At 39.8% G+C, this 17816-nt stretch overlaps 1 protein-coding gene across 1 annotated transcript in view; it reads right to left on the reverse strand.

Annotated features, from left to right (window-relative positions):
- The window catches only part of LOC145979415 (alpha-tocopherol transfer protein-like), a 77926-nt gene that overhangs the window by 31322 nt on the left and 28788 nt on the right, over positions 1–17816 (reverse strand). The window contains exon 4 of the mRNA XM_083112298.1: positions 12513–12765. Coding sequence (XP_082968424.1) covers positions 12513–12765 — 253 coding nt within the window. The remainder of the gene's footprint in view (positions 1–12512; positions 12766–17816) is intronic.

The following is a 17816-nucleotide window of genomic DNA, read 5'->3' on the forward strand; positions in this document are numbered from 1 at the left end:
CTCACTTGTAGCTCCCGAATTTCCTCACGATGGTGGGTTGCTACCGGTCCTATGCACAGGCCGAGAACCCAGAGACTGGACCCAGGCGGACTCGAACCCATGCCGTCGGAGCCCAAAGCACAGCGCCTTAGACCGCACTGCCACGGACGAGGACAATTAACTTTTGTACAATTTGTTCAAGAAAAAGCTTTCAAAGCTAGTTAGAAATTTTAATCACAGCGTTGTACCCGAAATAAAACACTGCTTCGACTTGTAATGTCATTTCCAGGGAAGACTTCAGGTTTGGTGCATTGACGCGTGACGCGCACATCAAGGGGTTGCTCGTTACAAAGGAGAGAAAGTCCAGAAACGGAACTTTGGAGGATATTCACGTGTGGTATTCAACACGTCGTTGCAAAATTTATTTGTTGCCACATCTATTTGAAGACAGTGGCTCAGAAAGGGAACCAACGTGCCTCATTCAATGTAGCGTATATTTGGAAATGAAACAAGAATAACAAATTGGAACTGCGTGTATGGTATTATGTGCTCAATGAAATTAATTAGCGTAACCAAAATTTCTTTTGAATATTTAGAAAAGCGGACTAATTTAGAAGCTTTTATGATTTTTGTTTGTGCTGCTCTAAAGATTTCAAAGATATGGATAAGCATTTTAGGTTGTACATTGACTGTGATGTAGGGGGTGGGGGAAAAATAATGAAAGTTGAATGTCTTCCGGAGTTGCGGTCCCTTGCAAGGATAAAACGCAAAGTGGGATGAAACATTTCCTACTAGACTATTTTTTGTTGGCGTTACCGCACTTAGGTTTACCTTTTGAATAAATGCAAAAGATAGTCGTTGGTGTAGTAAACTACGAAGCAGAGGGTTCTAGGTTCAAATTTTGGGTAAAGGTTGAATATGTCCTTTTCTTTGTCTCATCAGTGTTATCCTCATCGTTACAATTAAACCATTCGTCAAATTGTAAATTGAAGTATTCGTCACATGTCATATTGGTGGCGTACATAAGTTGTTTGGCAGAGAACTTTAAAAAAAGAATTTCAAATGAAGGAAGGATGGGAATTCTAGGAACATGACTATAACACAGGCCCGTAGCCAGGATTTTATTTCGGGGGGGGGGCTTATCTCTTATCAGCACAGGCGTCGCCAGAAATATTTGCAGAAAGGGGACAGGCCATTGATAAAACTTCATTGGTAGAAAGAATAATGACAACAATAATTATTACCAGTTTACTACGGTTATAATTATCATTTTACAATAACAAGTATTATAAGTTATTGAAAATAAATTAATTTTAATCCAAATTATTTGTTATTATTATTATTATTGTGTAAATGGAGAGAGACTGCTACTCGATCCACTGTGTATATCCAACACATTGTCCATTTTTTCTTACATTTTGTACAGTTAATTTACTGAAATTCATAGTTATTGTATTTTGTTATTAACCGTTACACATTCCGTTAGAAAAAGGCTTTAAAAGTTTTTCCCAAATTTTACTCATAAAGTTTATATTGTATGGCTTGTCACAAAGAAAACTACAATTTTTGAGAGCTGGTGGATCAATTTATTCTTTGGATAAAATGATAGAATATAAAAATATAAAGTGGTTCCTCTATTATACACTAAACGTTTTTCGATCTAATGTTTAATCCTGCAAAGTAAGAAAAATTAATTACCTCTATGCACTGTTTAAATTAGATATTTGTAGGATTTCGGGTGGCTTCAGCCTCCTTAGCCCTCCCCCTGGCTACGTGCCTCATAACAAGAAGGCATAACCCTTCTCTTATTGTCATAATCCTTGACGATAATCCCAGTGACTTCGGAAATATTAAATTGTTAATTGTGGTGGGGTCACATTTGAAACATTAAGTTTATTTTACATCTCGGCACAGAGAATTGTCTTGACGCCTCTCGTTAATCTTACTGTAAAGTAGTAAGGTTAAACAAATTATTTAAACGTAAAAAAATAATTCCAATTACATTGAGCACTCAGGATGTGTACTCCTGGTGTTATATCTGTAATCTGTGTTTTGCATAAGAGCTTCCTAATAGCCGAAAAAAATAATGAAATAAGAAAAGGAAAAGTGTAATGCAGCCCGGCAGATAAGCGTTATGAATGAACACTAGAAATACCGACTCCAAATAACAAAATGTACTTCTCCAAGATAACACTGATAATGAAGGCACATTATATTTTCATGATAAAATAACTACAAAGATACAGTCATACCTTACTGAAGGTTCGAACAACAAAAAAGAAGAAATATTGTAAACAAAAACACAAAGCTTTTTATGCCTTAATTTGTATGCACTTGCACAATTGCATATGTCACACGTTCTTTCACGCTATAAACATGTATTTCCTTTGTTTAAGTGCAGTAAGAAATGTAGCAGCAAATCTAAACCTCAATATGAAATGTGAGAGGAAAAATCATATTTTTCTTTCGGCTCAAATTTTGTTAATTACTGACGTAAAGCAGTGAAATGGTACTTGAAAATATGAAATGACTATTCAAATAGATTATTCCTGAAATTTACATGTAACATACAGGTATTTATTTCGTACACTTTTTAATTATAAAAACATCACAGGGATCTCAAAACTGATAGGTTTATTCCAAGGCCGTCGACCGCTAGTATCTCCCGCAGGAACAACGTCGACGGACCTTGGGTTTTCGACCTATTTTGAAAGTATTTCATGAGTTGGTCACTCGAACCAGCGCCACTTGCAGTACAGCTCCTCTGTTGAATATTTAGAGAACTGCTACAGGGTGGTAATTTGTTGGGAAAAGGGTTCAGCAGGTAGACAAATTGCTCGGATAGCCTGGCAGGGGGTCCAGGACCACAAACGTTGTCATGCCGGCAAAATTCTTTCGCTATGACAAGGCCTGTGAGTGGATTTTCAGTGGGAAAGTTTGTACATGTGGCATCACGGTGCAGCCGAAACTCACCCAAAGAGGTGTATAGGGAAGGTTTTCACGACAGATCTGCACTCACCCTAGGGTAGGGAGGAGAAACTCACTCAAAAGGGTGAGGATTCCGAGTATTCTGACCTTCGAAGCTTCCAAAGAGCGAAACTCACCCCAAACACACCTTTTTTTTTGCAGTGTTGATATTGCCTTTGCTTAATGCATCTGGCCAAAATAAACGGTCCCTGTGGCGCAATAGCCGAATTATCAACCCTGGCGGAGGGAGCACCAATCAGTCAGCTGTTTTGCACTGTGTGCCTGTTACTGCGTTGCAAAATTGTTTAGAGCTCTCAAAAAGTCGTTCCTGTTTGAGTGCAAAGTGTTTGATTTCATGATGAATTGGGAAAATGTACATAGCGAAAGCATATATAAAATATTTTAACGTTGTTGAATTTTTCGAGGGAAATTTGCTATGATAGACAATATTACGGTAAAGGAATTTTGCCTTTTTAGGAGCCAATTTTGAGATACGCCTCACACTAAGTAGCCGTGAAAAAGTGAGTTTTCAAGTCCTGCAGATGGGGACTTACATTTTTAATTATGCCCCACAAGGATTCGTCACGTCGGGAACGACGTTAGCGATAGCGCTGAATCTAGCCCTGAACGTCGTTGACAACCGTCATTTGTTCTTTTATGCAGATGATATCTTGGCAGTCTCCGATGACGTATCCACTTCCTTGAAGATATTGCGTCACACTTTTGAAAGACTTAGGCGCGCAGGATTAAAATTGGCTCCTAAAAATGCAAAATTCCTTTACCGTGATATTGTCTAACTTGGACACCATTTATTCAAAAAGCGATGTGCTATGCTACCTCCATTTAGTGCAACGTGCATATATATCTTAATCTTAAACCTCAGTTAGAAAATCTACAGGGTAGGGTTCTTTGTAGACAACGAAACCAGACAGAATATTTACATGATAAGCTACGTTCTTCTGTAATTATCATTTACACTCAATTTTCATTTCAATATGATTTTTATTATTTCTTTTCTCGAATTGAATATTCTTCTATCTGGACTTCCTTCGTATTGGATGGTCGGGATCTGGATTTCCTTCTTAATGGTATATGTGGATCTGAACTTCCTTCTTAATAGACTGTTTGGATCTGAACTTTCTTTTTAATGGAATATTTGGATCTGGATTTCCTTCTTAACGGACGGTTTGGATCTGGACTTCCTTCTTAATTTCCTTCCATTTCCGCTTATCTACGATTTAGGAATTCCTTTATCCTTTTTCCAGCTTTTCCCTTAGGCTTTGGGAACTATACTAATTTCCTGCCTTGATTCTGCCATTGGAACGCGCCAACACTAAATAGGTACAACCTAGTGTGTACTTGGTGCCAAACTACTGACACGCGCATCCAAGTAGGTGCCACGGATGAAACGCGCAACCAAAGGTGCTGTGGGGCGTGGACTGGCGCCCCTGGGGTAAACAAAATTTCCACTTTTGGAAAGGTAAATCAAAGCAGACAGATTCAAGTTCTGTTCAAAGACACAAATTTGTATCGGTGATCTGAATTCTTTAATTTTCTGATCAATTTACGTATGATCACTGGTTTGATTTATCAAGTATATACATCAATTTATTTATTTTATATTTATTCTTTATCTTCCTATAGTAGATTCTATTGTTTTTCATCGTTCCAATCTGCTGTGTTCTTATTTATAAAGTTATTCACATATATTATGTTAATTCTTTATCTTGCACGCCTGGTGCTGCCATCTCTATTTCTCTTTGGCAAACCATTTGCATGAGTTGGTCCCAGCTATTTCACCTAAGATGCTAGAAACTGTTAAGTCGTATTCGACACCTACAAGCAAGAAGACTTTACGCCAGTTTTTGGGCCTGGCAAAATGACAGCAGCAAAATAACTCTAGGGGCTGTCATCACTCACGAAGATCCCCAAGAAAATGGCAAGCATATGCAAGCAGGATATTAAATGATAAGGAAGGAGAACGAGGCATAAACATGTTAGAACTCTGTGGCAAAATTTTTGCTTTAAAAGCATTTCGACATTACATTCTTTTCAAAAGATTTATATTACACACCGATTACAAATGTATTCAAAATGTACGACAATCAACTACCCTAAAAGGCCGTTTTTGACGTTTTTCACAATTTCTGTCCGACTACGATTTCGTTATTCAACATCTAAAGGGAACCGACAACAGTGCCTCGGACGACATTAGCCGTAACAGAAAATCCACGATGAACCTTTTTCTCCTATCCTGGAAGATGAAATTGTGTCTATTTCGAAAACATGTGAATTTAACCCTTCCAAGGAACAGCAAACAGACCCTTTTCTAAAAAATATTTACCTAAATTTAATGGTAAGTAAAGAAGCGGACTATAAATATGACAGATCCAGCCAGCAATTTCGTCTCCTAGATGACATTATTTACAGAAGGACCCGAAGTTCAGACAAGCAGGAAAGGCTACTCACGTGCATCCCTCATTCATTACAAGATATATGGTTTGAACAATTGCAATCTTCCCCACACGCCCTCAACCATTTTGGATACTATAAAACATATGCCTATGCGAAGGATCGTTATTACTTTCCTTCTCAGAAATCCTCAATCTACAAGAAATGTAAAGAATGTGAACAGTGTGCACGACGTATGCAGTCCCGCCAACCAAAGCACTTCGAACTACAAACAAGGACTTCTCAGACACCTTTCCAAATTATCGCCTTGGAACAATGTGGTCCATATGTCACATCAGGGCCAGGGAGTCATCGCTACGAGATCACGTGCACTGACCCCGCCACGCATTACGTAGTAGCCGCACCGACACATTCTCTCACTGCTGAAGTTTTAGCGGATTTTTGTACACAAGAATCATATTACAATTTGGCTTTCTAGACAAAAATAATTGTAGACCAACTTCCAGGTCAAACTTCATATTTATTCAAAGCATTGGCCAATAAATTCCAAATTGAACTAAGGTTTGTGAGCACAGGATTTCATCAGAGCCTTGGCTTAGTTAAAAAAACGCAACAAACGCGGGAAAGAATGATCAAATTCTAGGTCAATGCCAAACACAATAATTGGTCCAATTTCTTATCAACAGCGATCTCGGCTATCATCTGCACGGTACGCACCTACCTATTTACTGATGGGTTATCATCCCCGCACCTTATCGGATGCTATTTTTCAAACCCCGGCGCAGCATGTGAGAAATTATGAACGGCTGGAACACATGAAGCTCTCGCGCCGATTGGCACAAGAAAATCTCCTCAAACGCCAGAGAACGGCTTGATCCTCACTATTTTCAAGCAGCGTTTAAACCGACGATCAAATACTTTTGAGGAACGATCGACGTTTATCAAATACGTCCAAAGCGTTTTCAGGCAAGTACGAAGGTCCCTTCACAGTAATCGAGCGACTTGACAAAGAAACATTACAGAATTGAAGGGATCAAGCAAGTAAAATGGTTTGAACAAAAGGTAGCGTCGGTCAGTATGAAACTTTACTCACCACAAACGGTAACTCTCGATCGACCAGGTACAGAGGAAGATAACGTGAACGCCTTAAATTTACATTCAGGAATGCAAACGGATATCCTTCATATTCTAGGGGGCTTTATTTTTAAGAATTCACAACTTGTAGTGAACCCTATAGATCAGAAGCTGATAACACTGCTAAAATCATTGAACGACTGGCTACTTCCTAACGAATACGATCATCATCATCATCATCTTTCATAGTTCCTCGCCGCGACGAAATTTCGAACAGCAATAGTAAAAACTCGTCAACTCTATAAATTACCACGCTGAATAAAACATACAACCTGTGTTTCTTCTAGTGAAATCTGTTAGTTTTTTTTCTTAGGTAGGAAAATCTGCACCACTAGCTCACAGAGCAAGAAGAAGATATAATAAATCTAGTACACGGGACAACACTCGCCGCAATATTGTGCTGACCCTTTGTCCCCGTGACGTAAATTTATGATATGATTCTACACAGCGTAGGATGGACTCTAGCCACTCTTCATATTTCTTCAATTCATATATGTAAATTCTTACATATAAACGGCAATATTATCAATATAAGCCGCGCGGTCTCACGAAAGTAAGCCCAGTGTAGCCGAGGCATTGAGCGCGACATTTGAATTCGTATACATAATGGAGAAAAATCGTAATAACTGTGGCACTATAGGACCAATTTACTTGGGATAACTTTTGTTTTGCAGGTAGAACATCAGTGCATGCAACCATGTAAAATTTGGATGCCCCAACCGCAGGGGGGTTAAAGGCACGGGCTGCATCCCCCGAATTTCAATGAAAAAAACATACAAATGTGGAGTTTGCCCCCTCTTCTCAAGCTACTTTGGGGATAAAACCCGAACTTTTCCTTTTTTTTCGTTCGCACTTGCATCTTGTGTATCTACTGTGAATCTATTTCTTCCCTGTTGACTCGGCTCTTTGTGGAAATATGTCCGGAAGGAAACGAATGTGCGTTAGGGAGATCGATGAGCTGTTATATGATACGAACTGCTCAGAAAACTGCTCAGATCCGATTAATGCGAGGCCTTTCCTAACAGAGGAGGGGAAGGAGCCTTTGCAATCGTTTGTTTTGTCTATACTTCTGGATAGACTCACGCTTCTGGCCTCTAGCTATCGTCAAGCTTTGCATTTCTAACATAAAGGCGACAGAAAGCTGACACCGCAAAACCTCATCCAATCTCCTCTCTCCTTGATCCGCTCTCCGCCACTACTTCAGCTGGATCACCAGTTCCAAACACGAAGAAGAATGTGTGCCTTATCAGTGCTAAATCACAGCGTTGGAAACTTGGAGGAAAACAGCATCGTAAATACCAAGCATTTATTGTGTCTATCAACTAAGGAGCGAAAACACGTGACATATTCCGAGAAAGGGAAGGGGGAGGAATTTTGGAATTTTCGTAAACACGATTGCAAAACATGTTCCCGAACGAACTGTCAGTGTTTCAACCTCAATATACAAATATAAGTGTGGGAAACCCTCGATAATTGTATCTAAAGCTGTTTGTTGCATATCTGCAACAGCGGCTACAATGGGCATACTTTTTTTGTTGCATATATGCAACGGTGGCGGACTAAATGTGTCCCAGCTATCGATGAAGCAAATTGAGAGCGCTGCATCGTTAAAACTAGAACGACGACAAAAGTAACCACCCTATAACAACGAAGGACAGTCATTTTGACTGCCATATGATTTTAATGTAATTTTGAAATAAACAGCTGCAAAATATTGAAATAAACGTATTATGTTGTACTATAATATTACATTACCTTTTAGGTTCTTCACTCTACACACACTGGTAGCAATAGACGTCCTTCTGGCCGACGCAAGATCCGCAGAAAGCTTTCTTACATGGCATACACTCCATATTTGTCTTGTTTTGGTTGCATCTTCCAATGTGGGACTGCCTCCTTTTCTTGATATCCACCTTGTCTGATGCATCTCTCACCCTCTTCATTCGTCTCTCTGTCTTTGAGGTTTGCCACAGAAAGTTCTGTCGCAGCTCTTTAGCCAATGTCCTGATGAATTCTTTTCTTTTAATCTTTTCCCCTGTCACTTTGCAGTACAAATTATGACTGTTGATAGCTGCAATATCTAACAAATTGTAGAAAACGTGAACAGGCCAACGTCTGCAGGCTGCATTTGTTGTGTATTTCCTTGACATCTGGTCAAAAATATCTACACCGAATTTTGTCTTATTATAGAATTTAATTGTTTCAGGTTTCTGTTTTCCATCAGCTTCAATGGAGACCTGACTCTGCAAGTAACTGAGAACAATCGCATTTTTAGGACGTTTTCTTTGTACATAGTCATCGTGATGTCCTTGTGACGTAGAATAACACTGGAATATAGATCTTCTTTTGACTTCCTTGCTTCATCGGGAACTTCTCTGCGCGATTTGTTCATCGTGTCTTCTTTTCATTTAGTACCTTGGCCAATTTGAGTTTTGTAAAAAAAAACTGTCCGTTGTAACCTTGATTCAGGAAGGGTACCATAAGCTGCAATACAACATATTCCCCAAGGAACTGCCCTTCTGGTCGATTTTCTTATTTTCCAAAGTAGGGGAAGGCGTTACAAACATAATTTGTTTCAGTATCAACTGCAACCCAAAACTTTAATACATATTTATCAGGTTTACTGCCCATAAATTGAGTAAAGCGGCATAGCGTTTTGCTGGGTAAAAGCTGTTTGTCAATTGTTACGTTTTCACTTGATCTGTAACAACTCAAACAATTGTTGATAAATTTTCTCCAAACGTCTGACACGAGCGCAAATTTGTCGGTCAAGATTCTTTCCTTTCGAGATGACTTTTCATCGAAACGGAAGTACTTCAGTATCTCCTTGTAGCGATCCCTTGGCATTGCGTCTCGGAATAAGCTGACTCTCTAACTTTGAGACCACAGATCTTCGACTGATATTCCTTTTTCACAATAAACACCTCTTACATACATCAAAGAGATTGCAGCTTCCACTTTCTCCAATGTTAGGTGCCATTCCTGTGTTCCAAGCTGACTTCTTGCCTCTATTTCTGTGCATTTTCGGATTAAGCGTAACATGGATTCATCAATCAGAAGGTTTGAAAAGCACTTGAAACTTCCCCTGCACAAATATGTCGTTTGACGTAGCTTGTAAGTCCACCATGTTCTTTCAGTACATTCACGGCAGCTTTCCTGCCTGTCACTGGAATATGACCCTTGACTAGCTCCAAAACAGAACTGTATCTTCCCAACCAAACCTTTTCACTAACTCGAGGATCTCCTCCTGCCTCTTCTCTGCTGTGGGAAGACGTTGTTGCAATTTTTCAATGGGCATGTCATCTTCTCGGTCACACACCAATGCATCCTCATCCGAAGATGATGATAGAGGATAGGGTAGTATTTCTGGACCTGATCCTCCAGAAACTTGACTTGAGTACCTCCCTTCTTCCTCAGATAGCTCGAGAGAGCTTTTAATTTGCTGCGAAGACAACCCACGCTTACACGACATCTTCTCAAGTCAAGTACTCACTGATGAATGTAAGATTGAAGAACAAAGCAATTTGCTAGCTCAAATCGAAACATCTGCATTACTAGTAAAACGAACTCACGACCAACAATGAAGTAACAATTGTTCCACGTAAAGAAAGAGAAGTTAGCTTTTGAACAATGAAAATAACAATAACACAAGCATACAATCGGGCATTCCAATGATTTTCTTATGACGGTCAATATAGCCCATATCTTTGAATTTTTTTAAAAACTGCTTACATCCATCGAAAGGAGATATAAAATTATGAAAAGCCACGAACATTGAGAATTTTTGCAAAAAAGTAAATGAACGTGAAAAATGAAAATTGAAAACGGTCAAAGTGACCGCTCCTGTCATTTTAGTGTTAAAAACCAACCAAACTCTCACACAGAAACACATTTTTATTTTCCCCTACTGAATACAACTCACGCGATTTGGACAGAAATATCAAATCAAACCCCCAATTTTTCCTCATTATATCTGCCATTTTCTGACTTCATGCAATATTGTCATTCACACATCTTTACATTAACTGTTATTACATATTTGATACTTCAATTTATTTTTTCTGATGATTATTCATTATATCTTCTGTTATAATCGAATGCATACCTCCAGAGTACAACCAGAAGTCATACACAAGTGGCAAGAAGATACCGCATCGAATGAATATTGTTAGTAAACTTTCCTTGCGAACATAATGTTGTCTCCAATCAACTTATTTGTGTATTAGTTTCAAAATTTGAGGCTTACTAACTTACCTTTTGGATCTGTGATACCAAGAATTTTCCACATGTACGTCGTGAAATGAGATGCTGCCGAGACTACCATAATTGCCGATATTGGTTCCCTATATATATATATATATATATATATATATATATATATATATACACATACATACATATATATATATATATATATATATATATATATATTTGTAAATAAAGAAATGGGCTTGTCCTCTGGTCAACCCCATTTCATTTCAGGGGGAGGTGGCATGTCTTTGCCATTGTCATTGCATTGCATGGTAAAGGCAATGAGCGTAATTTATTCCATCCCCCATCCTGTCGCAGCCAAGCAGTCTAATCCGGCGAACTGCCTAAACGTAACAAAAACGTCCCATGTATCCCATATACATTACATTAAAATCCTTATGGCAAACTTCATGTCGCTTGAGCAATATTTATTTTTTTCCGATTTGACTGAATATTTGCTGGAAAATATGTTCATGCGAAATAAACAAAATTAGCAACTACGCGATAGACACACTAGGGGATTAAGGATTTCGCATAGGAGAGGGATCCAATTAGGTTGGGGATAATTCGTAGAAGCGTCGTTGAAGGGAAGAAGTTTAATCTAGAATAGAAACTTTCATTGTAACTAAAAAGAAATAGGTAAAACTTTTTATATTAAATGTATTACACTAAATTAAACTGTAATTAGATATAGTCGCTCGACACTTTTTCCTTTGCAATTATGGCGTGAATTTTGGGACGAATAGTTTCTTTCGGATCGGCAACCTCTACATGGAAACCTTGCATTTTAGATAACCTCAAAGGAAGTCACAGTAAGAGATCACGGTGTGCACGAAATGGAAGCGAGGGGAATGACATGTCCTCAAAAAACCTTGTTCACAACTGCCATTCAAATATTTGCTGTTGCCCATCATGATCGAATCACATCAACCTAACCAACGTCTGCTTCGTTCTGGTCGCAGTAAATTGCGTAGTATCGAAAAGTAGCAATCTGAATCGACGATAGTGGTACGAATTATTCCCCAACAAAACAAGGGCCGATGAACCTGATTTTACAAACACCGCACCACATCAGTACTAATTAACAGTGACGAGGGGCGTTCCTGAAACCTTCCCTGGATATTCAGCGGGTAGCTGCGGCAGCATTTCCGCTCCATGGATTCGGGCATTAATGGATCGGGCCATATCAAATCACTACTTCCTCATACACTAGCTTTCGTTGACTTGCTCCAGATGTTCAAGAGTGTACACCGTTTTTACTTCAGTCATCCGCTTAAAGTAATAGCAAATAAAAGTGATCCATGGTGCTTTACACAACGCCATGAAGGCGTATAAGGAGGGGGGGGGTGTAGAGTTAGGGCCCAACACTTTCTTGATATCATCCGAAGTGAAGGTCATGTGATCATAGCCAAGCTCCTGGCCGCCTTTATCCACCAGAGTCCACTTTTTACGACGCTGGGTGGGTGCCGGAGCTGCTTGAACAGGTGGAAAATATTACGGTCCTCCTCCTCTGGGGAACCAATGTCTCTCTCATGGTAGTCAGAAGCCATAACATCTTTCATATTTTTAAAAATTGATACTACCCCTAAGCTGTAGTATCCTCCGTTTTTCACTTTCCCCAAGTTTTATATACCTCTTTTTTCCGAGCTTTCGAGAGCTGAAGTCACTCTCATCTTTAGGGATATAAGTGACTGACTGCAAATCTCTTCATCATTTTTCTGGTATTTACCAAACATTTCACTTTGCATAGTAAATAAAATTAAACATACCTGGAGTACTACCAAAGTCTTCTTAATTTGTGGGATGGATACCTTCACCGCATGGGCTGCTTTTATTGCACTGATATCCACTAATACTATGAGTCCTCTCTGTAGAGTATCGGAAGCCAATATAATGATATAACTGCAAAGTGCACGTTTTGCAACTACGTCATAATCGTAGATTTTAGGATCGACATTTTGGAAAGAAAGCAAGAAGACTCTATTTCCCTCTGGAGTGTACCCGGGAAGAGTGCAAGTGACCCTGAAATAATATTTAAATTTCAATAAACATATTAAATAGTGAACAGTTAATACTTATTGTGCTAAATTTCTGTCGAAATGTAGCAATTTGAGGAATTGATTTGGGATGACACTTCTCCCAACACCTGGTCAGAATGTTCCTCTTTCTACAATATTATATTTTTATACTACTGCTTGTCTGTGTCACCATGCGAGTAAAGTGACATCACGCTAGTGGTAGTCCGACAATTGCGTTGAACACAGTTAGAAGTGAAAGGGCGGGTGGACAATTACAATGACATTTTAAATAAATATTCTATCAAATTGAAGGGTGGCTTAACACCCCGTACAATACCTCTTACAAGAGAATTATGTGAAATATTGATATTTTCGAATATAACACTAATTCCTCTCACAGGCTCGAGACTGGCAAGGTAGTTTGTAAACGTATTTGCATTACAACCAGTTTGGCGTGTTTGAAATCAATGTTATTCCACACACCGTCAGCCATAACAATTTCTCATTCTCGTATTCTTGTTATTACCTTTCTCTCCTCTTTAATTTCTTGTCAGCACGGAGGTGCTTCGTCAAACTTGGCTGCGAATTTGATTCAGTCACGTTTCTGAACATGAGCTAGACCCAACAGACACATTTTGATGTCACCCGTTTCCTCATGTACGTATGTGAATACACTTTCTAACTTTCTCGTCGCTTTTAATGTCAAGCTTCTTCCTTTTCTGACCTTCTAGAATAAGTTCCATCCGCATGTACTTGATGGTGGTGTCTTCTGCTTGGCTCTTGAGGCAGGCTGGAACATCATGAATTTTTGGATGAGGTTTTCCAAGCCATCTTTTTGTTTTTTTGCTCCATCCTTCTACAGCATTATACGTTCTGTGGCGCCTTTTGTTATGTTAGGTTAGGTTCTGATCGTCGCAATTGTTCTACCATTAATTTGTAAACTGACCTTCAGCGTCAAATCATCGGAATTGTCAGTGATTTTGACTTCATCACAATTGTCCTAGATTCCACGCTAGCATAATGGGGACGCTCAGGAAAATGATCTCACAAGGTAGCACCATTGTTGGATTAAAATTATGGATATCACAGTTTGGGCTCAAATTTAAAATTAACCAGCAGATCTACATAAACACGAGTTTTAACAAAATTTTGCTTATTCAATTCAATTCATTTGTGATAACATAACATTGTTTTTCACGTATGGCTTTATTCTTCTACCGTTATGAGAAGAAAAAATGTAGTTTCTTTCCAAACGACAGCTCTCTTTGAAGTTCCCTAAATATATATCTTTATATAGCCTACCTGATATAGCCTTGAGAGGTGATTGTACGAATGAAAATAAGGTGGAAAGTTCATGTAACGAAATTCCAGAAACGGCTTTGTTGCCGAGTTATTGACGTTCGAAAACGTGGGAAAATGATTTTCCGAAGTGAATAATGGCAAAACGGGTGGAGAGAAGTCGTCGGTGTTTGGCTGTCCACTAAGAAATTGGGTACGTTCTTGTCAAAAAAGCACGCGGCAATGTTGTGCAATGTTGGCGCAAGGGATTCCCCAAAGGACGCGAACGAAGATGTTGACAGGAGTGGGGTGGGTATGCGTTCTGCGTGAGCTGGTATAGACGAAAATTGGCATGTGTTGAATGGCATCAAAAAACAAAGAAAATTTCCTGAGCGAAGGGCACCATGACGTAAAAACGAAACAAATGAACTGTCATAGGTTGTATATCCTGAAGGGCACACAGTTTGCTTAATGAAGATGTGAAGGGAACCTCGTCACAGACGATTTTCAAAGTTTCCACCATGTACTTCCAAGCAGAAGCGACAACGGCGAATCAAGGATTGTCTAGTGCAACATAATAACCTCGGCGTTTCTGCTATCAATGCTGCAGCTACATTGATACGGGCAACGAGGTTCTCGGCTGACACGACAGGTGTTTCGTAAACGAGGCGTTTCATCTATCCCTAGAGGAAGAAATCCAGGGGCGTAATATCAGGCGATCGAGGTGGCCATGGCACAGGCCCTCCCCTGGCAATGCACTGGTTGTGGAATACGGTATTGAGGAAATGGCGCACATTCCGATCGAAATGTGGGGGTGCACCGTCGTGTTGAAACCACAGTCTTTGTCTCAGTGCTAAGGGCACGTCCTCTATTAGTTCAGGAAAAACCTCACTGAGAAATGCTTGATGAGAGGGTCCACATAGGCGAACAGGGAGAATGTACGGTGTAAACAAATAGTCATGCAGTACACCGCACCACACATTCAATGCAAATCTGTTCCGATGATGTGCCACTAGCAGTGCATGTGGATTTTCATGTTCCCACACATGACTGTTTTTACTATTGAAAACATCAGTTTTCGTGAAGATAGTTTTATCAGTCCATAGTACCGTATTCTGAAAATTGGGGAAGTTTCAATTTGATGAACAAACCATTGGCAAAAGTTCACACGTGGGCCAAAGTCCCGAGGTAAAAGTTCTTGCACTTTCTTCAATTTGTACAGGTGCATCCCCTCTTCTGCCAGGACTCGCCACACATTCACATGGGAGGTGTTTCGTTCGTGGGCTAGTGCACGCGTACTGGTGCCTGGAAGATCCATCACTGCAGTTAGCACATCTTCCACAAACCGTCGTGTTTACACTCTTCGCGGTCAACCAACTTCTCGACGAGGTGGCAACACTGATCCTGTTTCCCGAAGTCGAGTGTATACAGTTTGAAATAAGGTATGCGATGGTAACACCCTATTTGGAAAACCTGCCCCATAGAGACGGCTTGCACGCCTATTACCTCCAGCCTCCCCATAAATCAGATGCATGTCCGCCAGCTCTTGGGACGTGTATGCAGCCATTTCCTACATAGGGCTAAAAGTGTTTATGGCCGTTAACACTAGTACACTTCACAGAACACGATGGGCTGTGGCTAAGAATTAACACGTAACACTGCTAGTTCTAATGTTTACCCAACACTACTGTCCAAGAACCTCACGTCTTTCCATTCAACCGTGAATGTTTAACAACCTGCTGCTGGCACAGCACCTGAAGCACGAATGGCACAGACACGTGCGCTCCTTTATGAGGAAACCTACACTGTTGGCGCCCCCAGCGGGAAATGTGGTTCTTAACTTCAGATCACACGGACACCCGTCTGCTCTTCAGGGTATGCAACCTATGACAGTTCATTTGTTTCGTTTTTACGTCATGGTGCCCTTCGCTCAGGAAATTTTCTTTGTTTTTTGGTGCCATTAAACACATGCCAATTTTCGTCTATACCAGCTCACGCAAAACGCACACCCACCCCACTCCCTTCAACATCTTCGTTCGCGTCCTTTGGGGAATCCCTTGCGCCGACATTGCACAACATTGCCGCGTGATTTTTTGACAAGAGCGTACCCAATTTCTTAGTGGACAGCCCAACACCGACGACTTCTCTCCACCCGTTTTGCCATTATTCACTTCGGAAAATCATTTTCCCACGTTTTAAAACGTCAATAACTCGGCAACAAAGCCATTTCCGGAATTTCGTTACATGAACTTTCCACCTTATTTTCACTCGTACAATCACCTCCCAAGCGTTGTAAACGAACTTACGAAACACAATGTATATTTGTATTGTTACATCAAATTACCTCTTTATATCTGCGACTGTTTCTGGTTTACAAACTTGAAGATGTTAACTTCATATGTTCACTTTCATATTGTTTATTTTCTTACGAAAAACATAATGACATAGTATTTATAGCATTTGACATTTATAATAGCTATAGATAGATATTTCAATACATTAAATTACTTCTATATTTTTGTAGTTCATTTCAAATCGATATGTATCGCTAGGTTTGCTTTGTTAATACAAGTGAGAAGTAAAAGGGTTAATCGAAACATTGTACGTAGAGTCACCTCAGAAAGAAGTCCTGTTTCTAATCTGATAATGCCGTGCTACGCAATGCAGTCCTGGCTAGAAAGAAAACATGTCCGAGGCCTCCCTTCCACCCACTCCTGCGTATCGCTTGCACACGATTTAAACAAGGCCTTGAATTATCACGATCGACACACCCAACAGAAGGAGAGGGAGGGAGTGTTTAGATTCTCTGATATGCACTTACAAGCATGGACTTGCCTTCGATAGCTGAAGGCATTACGTAGATGATTTTCGATCGTGCCACCGAAGTTCCAGGATTCGATTCACGACCTGCACATGGATGATTTTGTGAAGTTCCCTTTTTGTCAGTTTCATCTACTTATTTATCCATCCCGATCTTCGCATAACCAGAAGTGGTAGAAAAGTGACTCTATATACCCAGAAATACAAATACATTAGTGACACGGTTGCAGATATGTTCGCATATATACATTTCATTTTGTGCCCATCCGTGAACGTGTTCTGATTTGTTCATGCATTCAATACATCAAGTATAACGCCATTTTTGTAAACCTGAGAATAACTTCATGCAGATCTACTAACCACGGCTGATTTACAATTTAATAGAGGATAATATCACTGTAATGTCACCATACTAGCAAAAGGAGCGCGGCTTTTCAATTTCAATACGGAAGTGAATCTACGTGTATCTGTGTATCTGTGTATCTGACAAATGTGTCTCTCTGGTTTTCTTGTCTCGATCACACACGTAATCTCTTAGATGAGTTAGTGTCAGTTCAGAAACAGCATTTGACATGTTGATCTTGTTACAAAAAATATGTTTATTACAACTAGTGTAGGGGAATTAGAGCCAAATCAAGACATCTGAAAACAAATAGACGACGTTATGCGTTGCAAGGTCAGAGGTCCCAGGTTCGAACACTGTCGTCATTTCAACAATTCATTCTTTCTTTTCGTGGAGATTAACATGAGAGATAGGACAGCAACCTATAAAATAAGAAAAACCTTTGCTGTCTTAGTTCTATCGTCACGATCTAGTCGTAGAAGGTTCCGGGTTCGAGTCTCAGCTTGGATATAGGCGTGTCCATTGGGAGTGTCCTTTCACAAATCTCACCCAACAATCGATCACTTTCATTCTTGCGACTGGGCACGAGGGGCCGAGAGATGCGACGTTAAATA

This window comes from Lepisma saccharinum, chromosome 26 (genome assembly GCF_977018435.1).
Source record: "Lepisma saccharinum chromosome 26, izLepSacc3.1, whole genome shotgun sequence".
In the NCBI taxonomy this organism is placed as follows: domain Eukaryota; kingdom Metazoa; phylum Arthropoda; class Insecta; order Zygentoma; family Lepismatidae; genus Lepisma; species Lepisma saccharinum.